At 39.8% G+C, this 13335-nt stretch overlaps 1 protein-coding gene across 3 annotated transcripts in view; it reads right to left on the bottom strand.

The window, feature by feature from the left end:
• Positions 1-13335, bottom strand: part of CACNA2D3 (calcium voltage-gated channel auxiliary subunit alpha2delta 3) — a 494938-nt gene that overhangs the window by 320250 nt on the left and 161353 nt on the right. For all 3 annotated transcript variants that reach the window (XM_081848836.1, XM_081848837.1, XM_081848838.1), the window contains exon 4: positions 5255-5314. In XM_081848836.1, the coding sequence (XP_081704962.1) occupies positions 5255-5314 (60 nt within the window). The remainder of the gene's footprint in view (positions 1-5254; positions 5315-13335) is intronic.

The raw sequence follows: 13335 nt of genomic DNA, 5'->3' as shown, positions 1-13335 counted from the left end.
GCACCGATCCCTCTTGCTCTCCTGGCTTCGCTTCGCTGGAGAGGCACTGTGCAGGGAGAGCTGTGCAACGCCCCTTCAGCGAAGCAGGAGGAGAAATGGAAGGGGCTCCATTTCTCCTGCCGCTTCACTGAAGGAGCGCTGTGCAGAGAGGGAGAGATTCCCCCCCCCCCCTTGTTCTCCCCCTCTAAAACTAGGTGCGTCTTGTGGTCCGGTGCATCCTATAGAGCGAAAAATATGGTAATTAGATCTTGCTTTGGCATTACAGGATGGCAGAACTGGAAGCACTAATGCAATTTCTGAATCAGTTAAAAAGGTGTTTTTTAAGAAACATCGTATCTGGAACGCTGTCTGTTTATGCTGTCAAAGCAACCTGCTGGCTAGCTGTCTGCAATTGCTATTAAGGCAAATGACACAGAATTCACAGGGCTGTGGTCAAATAACTGATGAAGGTTTGGGGGTTTCTGAAAGAAAGCAGGCTGTACTTCAATGATATTTATGGAGATATATCTTTCCTAAGTTAGCTTCTGGTTCCTAACAATGCAAACCTGAATGCTAGTCTTACAGTAATAGGTAGACAACCTCCTTGCAGGAGCACATCATGGATGCTCTCCACTTTGTTTAATACAGTCAAACCTCGGAACTCGAACAGCTCCATTGCCAAACGTTTCAGTTCCCGAACGCCAAAACCCAGAAGTGTTTTGGTTTTCAAACATTCCTTGGAACTCAAACATCCAATGCAGATTCCACTTGAGTGTAAGAAGCTCTTGCAACCAATCGGAAGCCGCGCCTAGGAGCAAATTTCCAGTGTTCACTGACAGACATGCAGCAATCTGCTTGCTTTCCTCTTCCCTTTTGTATCATGTCTATTAGATGGGGATCCTGTGGGCAGCAGTTGTCTTGTTTTTTTAAATATATGTACGCAACTTAGAAAATGTTAGGCATCTTATAAGTGTTAAATGATAATGATGATTCTAGTTCACAAAGAAAAGCAAGAAAATCATACTTTCACGGTGAGGTAAGGAAAATCATATTTTGGATTGTATGTTGACAGAGCTTTCTCCCCAATGCCCCCCCTCAAAAAAACTGGGGGAACTACGTAAGTCAGCATCACTTTACAGTAGGCAATAATTGAAGATTCCTCTTCTCTTTGGCCTTTGACAGGTGAACTATAATTTGTATTATCCCCCTATATGTCAATATGTATGTACTGTATTGCGTGGTATTATGTGGTGGGGTTCTTTTATTTCTATTGCTGTACAATACCTGTATTAACTGGTGGATAGCAAATGCAATAAAGAAATAACATAACATAACATAACATAACATAACATAACATAACAACATAACATAACATAACATAACATAACATAACATAACATAACATAACATAACATAGCATAAAACATAACATAACATAACAACATAACACATAACATAAAACATAACATAACATAACATAACAACAACATAACAACGAATCTCTGGAATTTACTTGAGCACTTGAGTTTAAGATAATTCACGTGATAGGTAGGATTATCCGCTGGTAGATTTAATTTTTAAAAGCCACAAATGATCTCTCTTGAGCTACACCCACAGAGGGCCATCCATGCTGTTTGGCAGGCTGCAGATCTTCTCGCTGAAACTGATGCATTCTACCCTTTCAGTACTACACATCTACTCAGATGTTAAGGCACTAGCCTAGCTTCCTAGAAAAATACCTGAAATTGACAGAAAAGCAACAATGATCCAGACATTAGAAGCATGAATGTTTGGAAAGTTCAGCTGCTACCGGGATATTACTATTAGTGCCCATGACCCTTAGACCTTGTAGAAATTCTGTCAAGGCCAAATGCAGCCAGGGAAAGCTTTAAATCCAGATATGCTTGAGGTTTTGCTCTCCCATTCATCAGGCACATGGTATTTGATTTTAGTGAGATAGACAGTCCTATCCCCTGTTCTGATTTATTTCTTTAAAATAACAGGCAGCTTTATTTATGCCCCTCGCTATAGATTCCTGTGATTAATTCAAATAGGTCCGGTGTCAAGGACCATAATAATGCTGCACTCACATTTTATTGCATAGAAATTATATGAAGCAAGGGACGCGGGTGGCGCTGTGGTGTAAACCACTGAGCCTTGGGCTTGCCGACTGTAAGGTCACGGTTTGAATCCCCGCGACAGTGTGAGCTCCCATTGCTCGGTCTCAGCTCTTGCCAACCTAGCAGTTCGAAAGCATGTCAAAGTGCAAGCAGATAAATAGGCGGGAAGGTAAACGGCGTTTCCGTGCACTGCTCTGGTTTCGTCAGAAGCAGCTTAGTCATGCTGGCCACATGACCCGGAAGCTGTACGCCGGCTCCCTCAGCCAATAAAGCGAGATGAGTGCCACAACCCCAGAGTCATTTGCGACTGGACTTAACTGTCAGGGGTCCTTTACCTTTACCTATATGAAGCAAAAACAATATGGGAAATAAATGTACAAGATGGGACAGAGAGGGATGGCTGGGGACATGGTGAACAAGCTGCTTGCAGTTTTCTGAATTTGGTATTTCACAATAGACAAAAAGTAGTAATATTACATGATTTCCTCTTTATCAGTGCATATTTAGTTATATTCATGGGCTATCAATGAAAGTGGTGTAACATCTGCAGAGGGTCCTGAAAGAGGATCATGAGGCCATTTTTATGAGGATGAAAACCGTGCAAGTGAGCACCATAAAACACACACATCACTTCCTGGATCTCAGGCTATAGTGTAAGTCAGAGGAACACTCAGACATGTATCTGAATGAACATCTGGGTGAAGATAGGGCTTACCAGCACTGTATTATTTGGAAGAACCTTCTGTGAATGGAGACACACAACTAAATACAACTCTCTTATTTTTTTGTGCTGCTAGAGTTCAATTAGATCCTGCAGTGCAGGCAGCTCGTCAAAGCAGCCATGCAACTGCTTTTCGCTGAGTTGCTTTTTGCCAAGGAAGATGGCAAAAACCTTTTGGTTCCACTTTGATACGTTTAAGTTTCTCTCTCTTTTTGTATTTGGCTGCCTTTCTAAATTGTCTTGCTTTTACTGATCCCGACGCTTTTAACTGTGCTTTAAGGATTTCATGTGAAACCACTGAGAGGACCCATGAAACAGTTCCCAGAGTGTTATAATACTAAAGCAAGCTCATCCAAATACGACTAATACAGTCTTTCCTGCTTACTAGAAAGCACTAATGGTTCTTATAAATTTCCCCATTCCAAAGGAAAATTGCTGAAAGAACAATGTCCTCTTCGCCTCGCTTTCACTCTCAACCTGATCATTGTTTTATACTGAGCAGATGGTATTACGAGATTTCCTTTTGTTAAATAAAGAACAACCATCTCCCTTCAAGGGTTGCAGAGAGGTCACTGAAACCAAGATTAACAATTGATTAGTTGTAATGGACCATGGCAACAATAAACAACAAAAGGCCTTGTCAGAGATTAGGCTCTGCGGCTCATGCTGCCATCACAAATGGCTTTTAACCTGAAAGTGCTAAGATCATCAACATTTCCCCAAACCTAAGGATTTAAGGAATGAGGACGAACTGTGGTGATAAGGCATCTTTAATAATGGGTTCTATAAATGTGCAGCTGGTTTATTCAGGCAATAGATCTGGCTTCTTGTGGATATAGGGAAAAGGAAATATGATAGGTTTGCAAAATCAGAGATCCTATTCATTTAAAAACATAAGAAGAGTCCTGGATGAGACCACAGGCTGATCTAGTCTAGCATACTGTTCTCACAGTGGACAACTAGATGTCTATGGGAAGCCTGCAAACACGGCATAAGCACAATAGCCTTTTCCTGTGTGGTTTTAGAAGGGTTTTCAAATATTCCATTGATTAATATTGTTTCTAATTGTACAGAAATACCAAAGTTTCCATAGCTCCTTAAAACCAGCTCTCTGGTTTTTTTTACCTTTGGGGTTCAGTTTTAATACTGTGCAACATGTAATGTAGATTGACAGTACATTAGACCAATTCCTTCCAGTAGCACCTTAAAGACCAACTAAGTCAGTTCTTGGTATGAGCTTTCGTGTGCATGCACACTTCTTCAGATACAATGAAACAGAAGTGTATCTGAAGAAGTGTGCATGCACACGAAAGCTCATACCAAGAACTGACTTAGTTGGTCTTTAAGGTGCTACTGGAAGGAATTTGTTTTGTTTTGACTATGGCAGACCAACACGGCTACCTATCTGTAACTAGTACATTAGACCTTTACTGAAAAGCGAAGTAATGGATTATTTTTTTTCAGCTCCAGTTTTCAAGTGCTCAGTACTATATAAGCTAATCAACATGATAAGTGCTGGTCTTGGATATGGATACACATCCCCATTTCATCAAAATATGAATCCAGACCGTTGAAGAGAGCTGAGATGTTTGCTGTGTTTCCAATGGGAATAGGGCCTTTACACTGGAAGGTAATTGGAATGAGCCAATGGACTGTTATTTCTACCTTAATTTTCATGTGAAGTCCTCATGCTACGCATTAGTCCAAAATGTATTGTATGCAAGTAGATGAAAGAGCGTTTGGATTATTGCCTTGCCCTGCCTTTTAGACCCAGTTTAAGTAGTGGCTATCTAAACATGAAGTTCAACGCTTTTTCAAAGAGCAACATCACATCTCTAATTCCATCTCCGTAGGTTAAATTTCCTAAAAAGCAATTTCTTGCCAGTAGATTTTATTTATAGTTTTCTTGTCTGCCCTTCACCATACGGTCCCAAGGCAATATAATGCGCATTATAATAAGAGATAAAATAATTGCAATTGTAAAAACAGATAAAACCATTTCCACCTGAACAGAAAAGTATAATTCCAGCAAAGAAGTGAGTCCCCCAAAAACAAGATACCGTAACTGTACACTGCAACTACACCTCATGCTTCTGGTTCCAGAGTTTGAAGTCTTGCCCAAAGTTGGAAATTTTGATTACATTGCTGAAAAATTCAGCCATATCTTGTCATAATCAATCAAAGTATGAGCCTACAAAATAACTAAGTCATCTTCATTGCATAAAGGCACTAGGCCTTTTATGATACTGTATTTTCAGATGACCATTAGTTGTATCCAAGGGTTCTACACCATGAGCAAAAGAAGGTCCATCTTCCACGCATAGAAAAAAGGTCCATCTGTGAGCAGATCTCTTCTTCCATGAATGGTGACTCTTTCCACAACAGAATGTTTGGATTCAACATACTAACCTCAAAAAGATATATTTTTTCCTACCTGTAAATCAGCATCAAATTCATGTTTCAAATGAGCATCTTCTGCAGCTTCAACAAGACGCTAAAAAAAGAAAGAAAACAAAGTATTACTTTCTAGAAATTTCAGGTATATTTTCATGTTGATTAGCTGATAGACAATCTTGCACCTAGTTGTGAATATTTAGTAAACTTGGTGGTGGTAGCACCACTAAACTTATTGGGTTCTGGGGAGCCTTCTGTTCCGTCCTGTCCCCAGTTTGGGGGAATACAATTGACTTGCATAGGGGAAGGCATAGATCAACTAAAAAACCAAACACCTTTTTTAGTCCCTCTCCCAAATCACTGGGATTGGAGTAACCTGGGTAAATAATTGACTGAACAAAAACTAGAAATGTATGTCAAAGATAAAGATTCCTCAACCCCTCCCTTCCAAGCTCTGGGTGTTTTTCAAGTCAGCTTGGTTTTGTTTCTCTGAATTGTGTGCGTGTGGAGGGAAATGGCCATATATTTATTCGGTCTGCTAAAGCCACATAGACACTTAGAAGCTTAGGGAATCCCTAATCTACCACAAGGTGCCTTATTAACAAGCACAATCCAACTCAGAAATTGAGTTTTCCCCAAATCATCCCGATTCACTTCATCATATGAGGTACAAACAAAGTTGATATACATCCAGACTATTTACTACTTAAAGGAGCCGCAAACAAAGCTCACAGTCGGGTCACCTCATGGAGAAAATTGGCTGAGGATCAGACAGAAGGATTTCAGAGCATTTATTCATTTACGGCAAAAATGTTTCCTATTATACATGAGTTGTTGGAAGCTGCTTGACAGCAGAACCAGGCATCAAAAGTTACTTGCTCTCCTCTTCACAGTGGGTGGGGATCTAGACTTCTGTAGATGTAGAGAGATCATGCCTGGGAGGCAACTTCTCCTGATTTCCCGTCTCTCCCTGCAACCCCCTGCACCACCTCCCATATTGTTCTGGAGGGTCCCATCCCCCCGCATCCTCCAGAACAGTATGGGAGGGTGCATGGGAGGTGGCAGGGTGAATCAGCAGAAGTCATCTCCTACAATCGCCAGAGGGAGCATTCCCTGAATGGAACTCTACTTAGGGGACGATCTCACCCACAGAAGCAAAGTCTGGATCGATCCTCAATGATGTAACACCATGCATGGCACGATGCATGTCCACCCACCCACCAGCCAATGACGAGCAGGTAGGCAAATGAATCGTGTGCTAAGCTACAGGAACCGGAAAGAAAGAGCCAAAGTCTGATAGAAGTTGAGATCTCATGTAAAATTGAGTTCTGCCTCGGTTTTTGACAAAATGCTGTGTAAAAAAACAACAACCTTCAAATAAGTAGACAACCTGACGAACTTGAAATATTATACTGTCCTATAGAGTGTTGTTTACATGTAGTAAACATACTGATCAGCGCTTGTTGCATTTATTATTGGCCAAAATAGAAAAACAGGAATTTGGGAAGAGCAGGGATTCAGGCTAGAAACTAAGTCAACAGCTGTAATCTGGACTCAGAGATCAGTATATTTTTATTGTGTTCATTTTTTTCTTATCAAATTAGTTATTAATAATATTTAAATCCTATAATTATTTTTCCATCACTAAAGAAAGATAAATCATGAAAAGTATGTATTAATTACAACTGATAAGCACTGGGAGGACAAATATGAAATGGAACATATAAAATTCTCCACTGAATAATCCTTTAATAAAAATGTAACATTCATTTGAATGCCTTAAAATATTTCAAAATCAAGTCTCTGGCCTAGCAGGTTATGTTGGCTGTCCCTAAACCATTGGTATTCCATTAAAAATAGTGAGATCAGTCATGGTATAACTCAGTGATATAGTTCATATCAGTTCGGGTAAAACACAACATTTTGTATGAAATAATAAAACAGCTTTCTGTATATAGTACTGTTAAATTGCACAAAATTAAGCAGAAATATTCAAAAGGCACACAGCTTAACCTATAATATTTCAAACTAAACGGCTAATTAAATGCCCCCCCCCAAAAAAACAGCATTTTACACTCATTTCAGAAAACAGCATTCATATGACAATTTTGAGCAGCAGCACATCCATAAAATCCAGTCACCAGGGTGTAATAGCAGAATAAAGCCAAGATGAAGCCGTTGTTTCTGGTTGTTAATAACTAGTTAATTTATATTAACATATAAATTTTCAAAGCAACATCAGTTACACACACATTCATAGAAAAAATGCTTTCTCAGGAAGGTGCATAAGATCATACATTGTACACTATGCACTATCTTTGTTCTTTTTGTTAATTAACTTATTATATTATTATCAGTCTAGGAGAGTTATACTGTATAGTAATAGCATTATGCATATGAGAAATAATGGCCACTTCTACCCAAAACTACATTTATAATATAACTATTTCCCCCTTCCACCTAGCCTACACACAATAGCTTGGGGAGTCAAAGAACAAACTATTTTTAAATCACTGTAGCGATTTGCTGCACTGACGTCACTGCGGAAAGATTACAACAGTACTCTGGAGACTATTCAATAGTAGATTATCAAAATAAAATAAAATAAAAACATTACCAAGATCCACTTCCTGTATTACCTCATTGGTGGGTTCATTTCAAAAGTGGGGAATAGACTTCAGTCCTAGCAAACTTTGCATGTTTGCAGGTGCCTTTCTAAAAGGTTGCTTTTTGTCGAGAAGGGCTTAGATTTATTAGTGTGGAGGGCTTTAGGTAATATTCTGGCATAGATGGGTAAATATGCTGAAAGTTCATCTTAATCCCATCAGAGTTCTTCACTGTTTTCCCATCATTTATATGTAAGGGCTGGAAAGGTAACAGAACAAAAGATTCCATTGACATCATTGCAATTTATCAAATTTAAAGAGAAGGGCAGACCAATTTCCTCCATTCTGTTTTCTAAGTCTTCTGTGGATTAGCTGTGTCCAGAGTTCCACTCCACCAGTCTTCCAATTTCTCAGATCATTTCTGTAAGGTCCATGCACATTTTACCTTTGCTACATCAGTTTGTTTCATATGTTTACATGGCTCTACTACCCTCCCCACACAAAAAATAAGGTAATCTACATTTAGGAGTGATCATGTGGCAACATAATTGTAGATTGGATGGCTAAGGCTACAGTTAGCAGGCCACAGTCAGTCAAGTCCCGCTGCTGGGCTAAGGGAGAATAGGGTGGTGGCCTTCCAAATTCTATGCTATACTCCTTGGTTTGAACACCTGTCCACCCTTTTCCAAAGAAGGGAAAGGTAACTTTTTTTAATTCCTAAGAGCAAAGGTATGCATCAACCTTTCGCCCATAAGGCTATTTTTAAGACAAAAACCAGGCAACGCAATTTCAGTCATGGAAGAGGAAGCGGTGCCCATAAGCAAACTGGGTCTTCAACTATGTCAACAAATGTCAGCTTTGTTCATGGACAAATCCACGGAGGATTAAGCTACTGAGGGTACCAAGTCACAATGGCTGTATGCTCTCTCCAGTATCAATGGCGACATGCCTCTGAATACCAGTCACTGGAAGTGGAGAACAACAGTGCCAAACTCCCCATTTTAGCCAAGTCATGGCCATCCTCTGGCCTTCCGAAAACAGTAGCTAAAAAGGCCATAGTGAAAGATAAGGCCAGGCCTCCTCAGCTCCCTGAACATGAACAGTACATTCATATATTGTTATACATATAACATTTAGCAACTAAATTCAGGAATGCATTATTAACAAAATGAGGCATTTATCCTTTCTTGCTTTGTTTTGTTTTGTTTTTACAGATGTTTTATGTGGATTTGGAACCTTTTAAAATTTTGTCTGTGCTAAACATATGTAGTGCTTCTTACATTATCAGAGGGGTGTGTGTCATGAACACATCATGCAAACCTTTGTTTAAATGCAGTCGATTTGAAAAAGAAAAAGTGGCTTTGGTATAATTTTTTTTGAAAATTAAATTAAGAGCAAAACACATGTGCACCTACTTGGTCTAATAACTCCTCACACCAAATTGTCAAATTGCTTTTTTTTTTTTTTTAATCTGTGGAGTTCAAAGAGCATGGCTGGCTTTCATGAAAAGGAAAGTAAGGAGAAAAAGAATGGGATTCATGCAAGGAATATGTTCACTTGCCATTTGGCGAGGTGGGTGGGCAGTCTTAGCTGCTGGCTGGGGAAGCAGGACTTGACAGAGTGGGACAACTAGAGTCACATCCATAGCCCTGTCACTTGCACCAGCCAGGGTGGAAGTGGTGGAGCAGGGAAAATATGCCCCTTTGCTATTGCCAGCTCTAAGGCTAGTGCAGCATATAGGTCTGAACAGACCCACAGTGATCATGTGACAACAGCAGGGCCACCTCAAGATCCACTGGCCAAGATCCTGGGCCTGGTCAGCACAGCCTTGAAATGCCTTGTTTCAGAGTTTTCCACTGGCTACTGCCAGCAGGGATGGCAGCAGTGGTAGCTTCTACCTACTGTTTTTGCAGACACACTGACGTACTCTGTGCTGGTGAGGCTTTCCAGCTGACAGTGGAATGCCTCCACCTGTGGAGGCAGGTGGAGCTTGGCAGGGCTGACCGGAGGTACACCTCCGTTCCATCAAGTCCCCTCCAGCATGGTGGATAAGGGGTCAGATTACTCTTCTCAGCTACAACCCTATGCACTGTTACCTGGAAGTACATCCAACAGGGACATAAGATCAGAGTCAGGCCCCAGTTTATCCAGCATTCTGTTCTCACGGTGGACAACCAGATGCCTAGAGGAACCTCACAAACAAGACCTGAGTACAACAGCTCAAGTAAACATGCATAATACTGGGCTACATATGCAGATCCTGATAACTGTAACTTCTTTCTGCATCACGTTGTAAAGCCACATGTCACTCAACTAGAAACTAAAAGTAGGGCATGGAAATTAATCTAATTAAAATAAATGTCCTTGCAATAAAGCATTACTTAGATGCTAAGAGTGAGAAATCCACTTAATTATACAGATTACACACTATTGTCTCAGTTAGATTGGGAGGCTCTGACTTTCAGCATATTGAACAACATACTGAACAACTCAAACATCTTTCTGTGTTGCTATCATGATGATAAGGATTATGCCCACTTTTATCACTAAGGCCTTGACTTCAGCCTCCCAAAATGCTTAAATAAGGAAGTGATTACAATACACAGACTTGTTCATTGTCTCCTGCTTAATTTTCTTTTTTGAGTAGGTTTTGTGTAATATTCTTAACAACGCAGCAGAAATAAATACAGCAAGTAACATCGTAGATATAATTTGAAAGACACTAGGGGGCAATAATTGCTGTTCAAACATCCTAACTATTCAAAAGCTCATACTCCAATATCATGAGCACATTGTACTTGAACTGAGATTTTGGCACAGAGCTTGACCAGTTTGTCTTCTACTTACAGAACATACCTGAACTTTTGATAGGATGGAAAGTAGCATATCCCTGGCAATGACACAGCAACACCCACACACTGTGATGTTGTGTGGTGGTTTTTGATGCTGCAAGCCTGGCTGTGCCTGTATATTTGTAAAAAGAGGGCATCTTCATGCATCTGATGAAGCAGACTTCTACTCCCAAAGGTTTACACTGTAATAAATATGTTGACCTTTAAGGTGTCCGAAGATTCCTTGTCAATTTTGATATACGCATACTGTACTTGAATTATGGGAGGAAAGGTAGGAGGCCCTTTAAGAAATCCACAGACCCCAATCTCACCCCCTGCTTGGCTCCCTGCTTGTGAAATCCTTTCTCCATGGAGACTCACCTGGTGGCTTCGCTAGATATCTTCAGGTGCCAAGCAAAAACATTCTTCTCCCAGGCCTTTGCCTAATTAAACAATCTCTGGGTGTTATTATTATTATTATTATTATTATTATTATTATTATTATTATTATTAAACTGGGGGTATTGCTTTTGTCTGTTACTATGTTACATATTTTGTAGCAGTAGTAGTAGTAATGATGATGATGATGTTGCATAAGTCTGATGTGGGTTGTTATAATTTAACTTTAAAAATCCAGCAAAAGGAGAAGAAATGGACAGAATGAGGCATTTACTTATTTTTTAAAATTTCCTTATGTAGATCAAGAGACATTTCCCCCACAAAGCTTTCAGCCACATATTATGACTGAGCTACCTATGTTTTGTTTTGTTTTGTTTTGTTAGTTTCAAAAGTACAGACTTCTTTCCTTGTAATATTATTGGTTCCTGAGAGCCCTCCTGTGGCTAAAACCAAACATCTGCATATTTCCAGGGACTTGTAAGAAGGAAGTACATCTCACTGGATAAAGTGCTTAGTGGTTTTTATTGCAAAATGATGACTTAAAACCCAAAGGGGGTTGAACTTTATGAAGAAGTGTCTGTCACATATTCTGCATGTCTACTGAACTCCTAAATTTTCGATTTTAATTGCTTTTATAATCCTAAATATATTCATCGTATAATGCCAACTACTTAATATATTTCTGACCAAAAATCACAACCCGGAATAAAACAATCTGAACTGATGCCCTGCTATGAGAGAAGGAATATTTTCATCATTCTGATCTATCAACCCACCCATATGTGATATGGTATACACTTGAAGTTCCTACACCTACAAACTTCCCCCATTTATTTCAGTGGAGGGAACAGTTCTGTACAGGCGCAGGTCTAAGCAGGAACAGAATTCCAGTGCAAACACAAAACCACCTATTCTCTTTAGCAGATCTGCTCCCTTCACTGAATTGGCTCTTATCATTAGAAGTGGATCATGCCATTTTATGGTCTAGTCACTAGATGGCACTGGGCTTAGTTGTAGCTGGGGGGGTGGGGGAAGAGTCTTCCTACTTGTTAAAAAGAGACAGTACAGTTAGCTTGCTGAATCATGTGTCCTCAAAGCATTCAAGGGGAATGCTTGTCTATTACTTTCTGTGATGAGCATGCATTATCCTAATCTTATTGTTGTTTCCTAAAGGAAGAAGGGGAAGACTTTAGCATTATTCTAATCTTATTGTTGCTTCCTAAAGGAAGAGGGGGAAGACCTTTTCCTTGTCTCCAGTTGGAAGAACCTCACTGTTGGTGCAGCTGCTGAAGGGAGCATCTCTTTGATGCTCTAGTTAAAAATACTTACACCCCACCGTTTGCCAAATAGCATCAAGGCATCTTGCATAAAGTCAAACAAGATGCAATATTAAAATAAGACACAGTGCAATCCTATACATGAAAGATTTGAGTTCACTAAGACTCCTACCTATCATGGATTGCAGCCATGGTATTTAAAACATAAACATGAATACAATGTCAATTCCTCATAAATTCATCTTCCATTGTAACAGAGCAATGGGCCCCAGAAGCAGCTGATCAACCCAATGAAGGTCTATGATTGGACTGGGAGATGACTAGTTACTTTTCTCACCTATATCCCCAGGGAGGGCAGTTTTGAATGTTACACAAAAGCAGTGGTGAGGGGAGACCCCAATACTCATGCTTCTTTTATGTATTTCCTCCCTGTGAAAAACTCACACTCTGAAAAGGAACTCTAATATCTTCTCCACGTTATGTTGTTTTCAGGTTAAGCAAGTGAATGCCTGAAAGCGCTAAATTTCTTGTGTCTGGTAGGATTTCTACATTGGCACAGATTATTGTATGCAACCATGCGGGGCTCAAGCCATTATTCATTGCTCTGTATTGCCTGTGGCTTCTCCACTGAAACCAATGAGCTTTTTCTACACTAGGATGACCAGAAGTATTTGCATCATGCTTTTAAATTGCAAAATTTGCATTCACTCAACCACTGGCTATTAGAATGTGCAGGTCTTTTAGCCAGTTTAAAATCCGTCTGAAGACTTATTTATTTGACTTAGCATTTAATTGGACTCTTTGCTGCTACTTTAGCAGCCACATGCCCTTTGCAGATTAGAGATTTGCCAATACCACAACAGCGAAGTAAAAGTAACACAGAAAATGAAAAGTAACTCATGAAATAGTTACTGTACTTTAGCTCTGCAAGATTGTGATTATTCTTCTGTTGACACTGGGAGTACAAACGCAAGAGGAAAGGGTACTTTGACTATCATATTTCATTAC

The sequence above is a fragment of the Podarcis erhardii genome (genome assembly GCF_964252035.2).
Source record: "Podarcis erhardii genome assembly, chromosome: 2".
In the NCBI taxonomy this organism is placed as follows: domain Eukaryota; kingdom Metazoa; phylum Chordata; class Lepidosauria; order Squamata; family Lacertidae; genus Podarcis; species Podarcis erhardii.
Note: the sequence above shows the minus strand (reverse complement) of the source record. Positions and strands in the feature narration are given on the sequence as shown.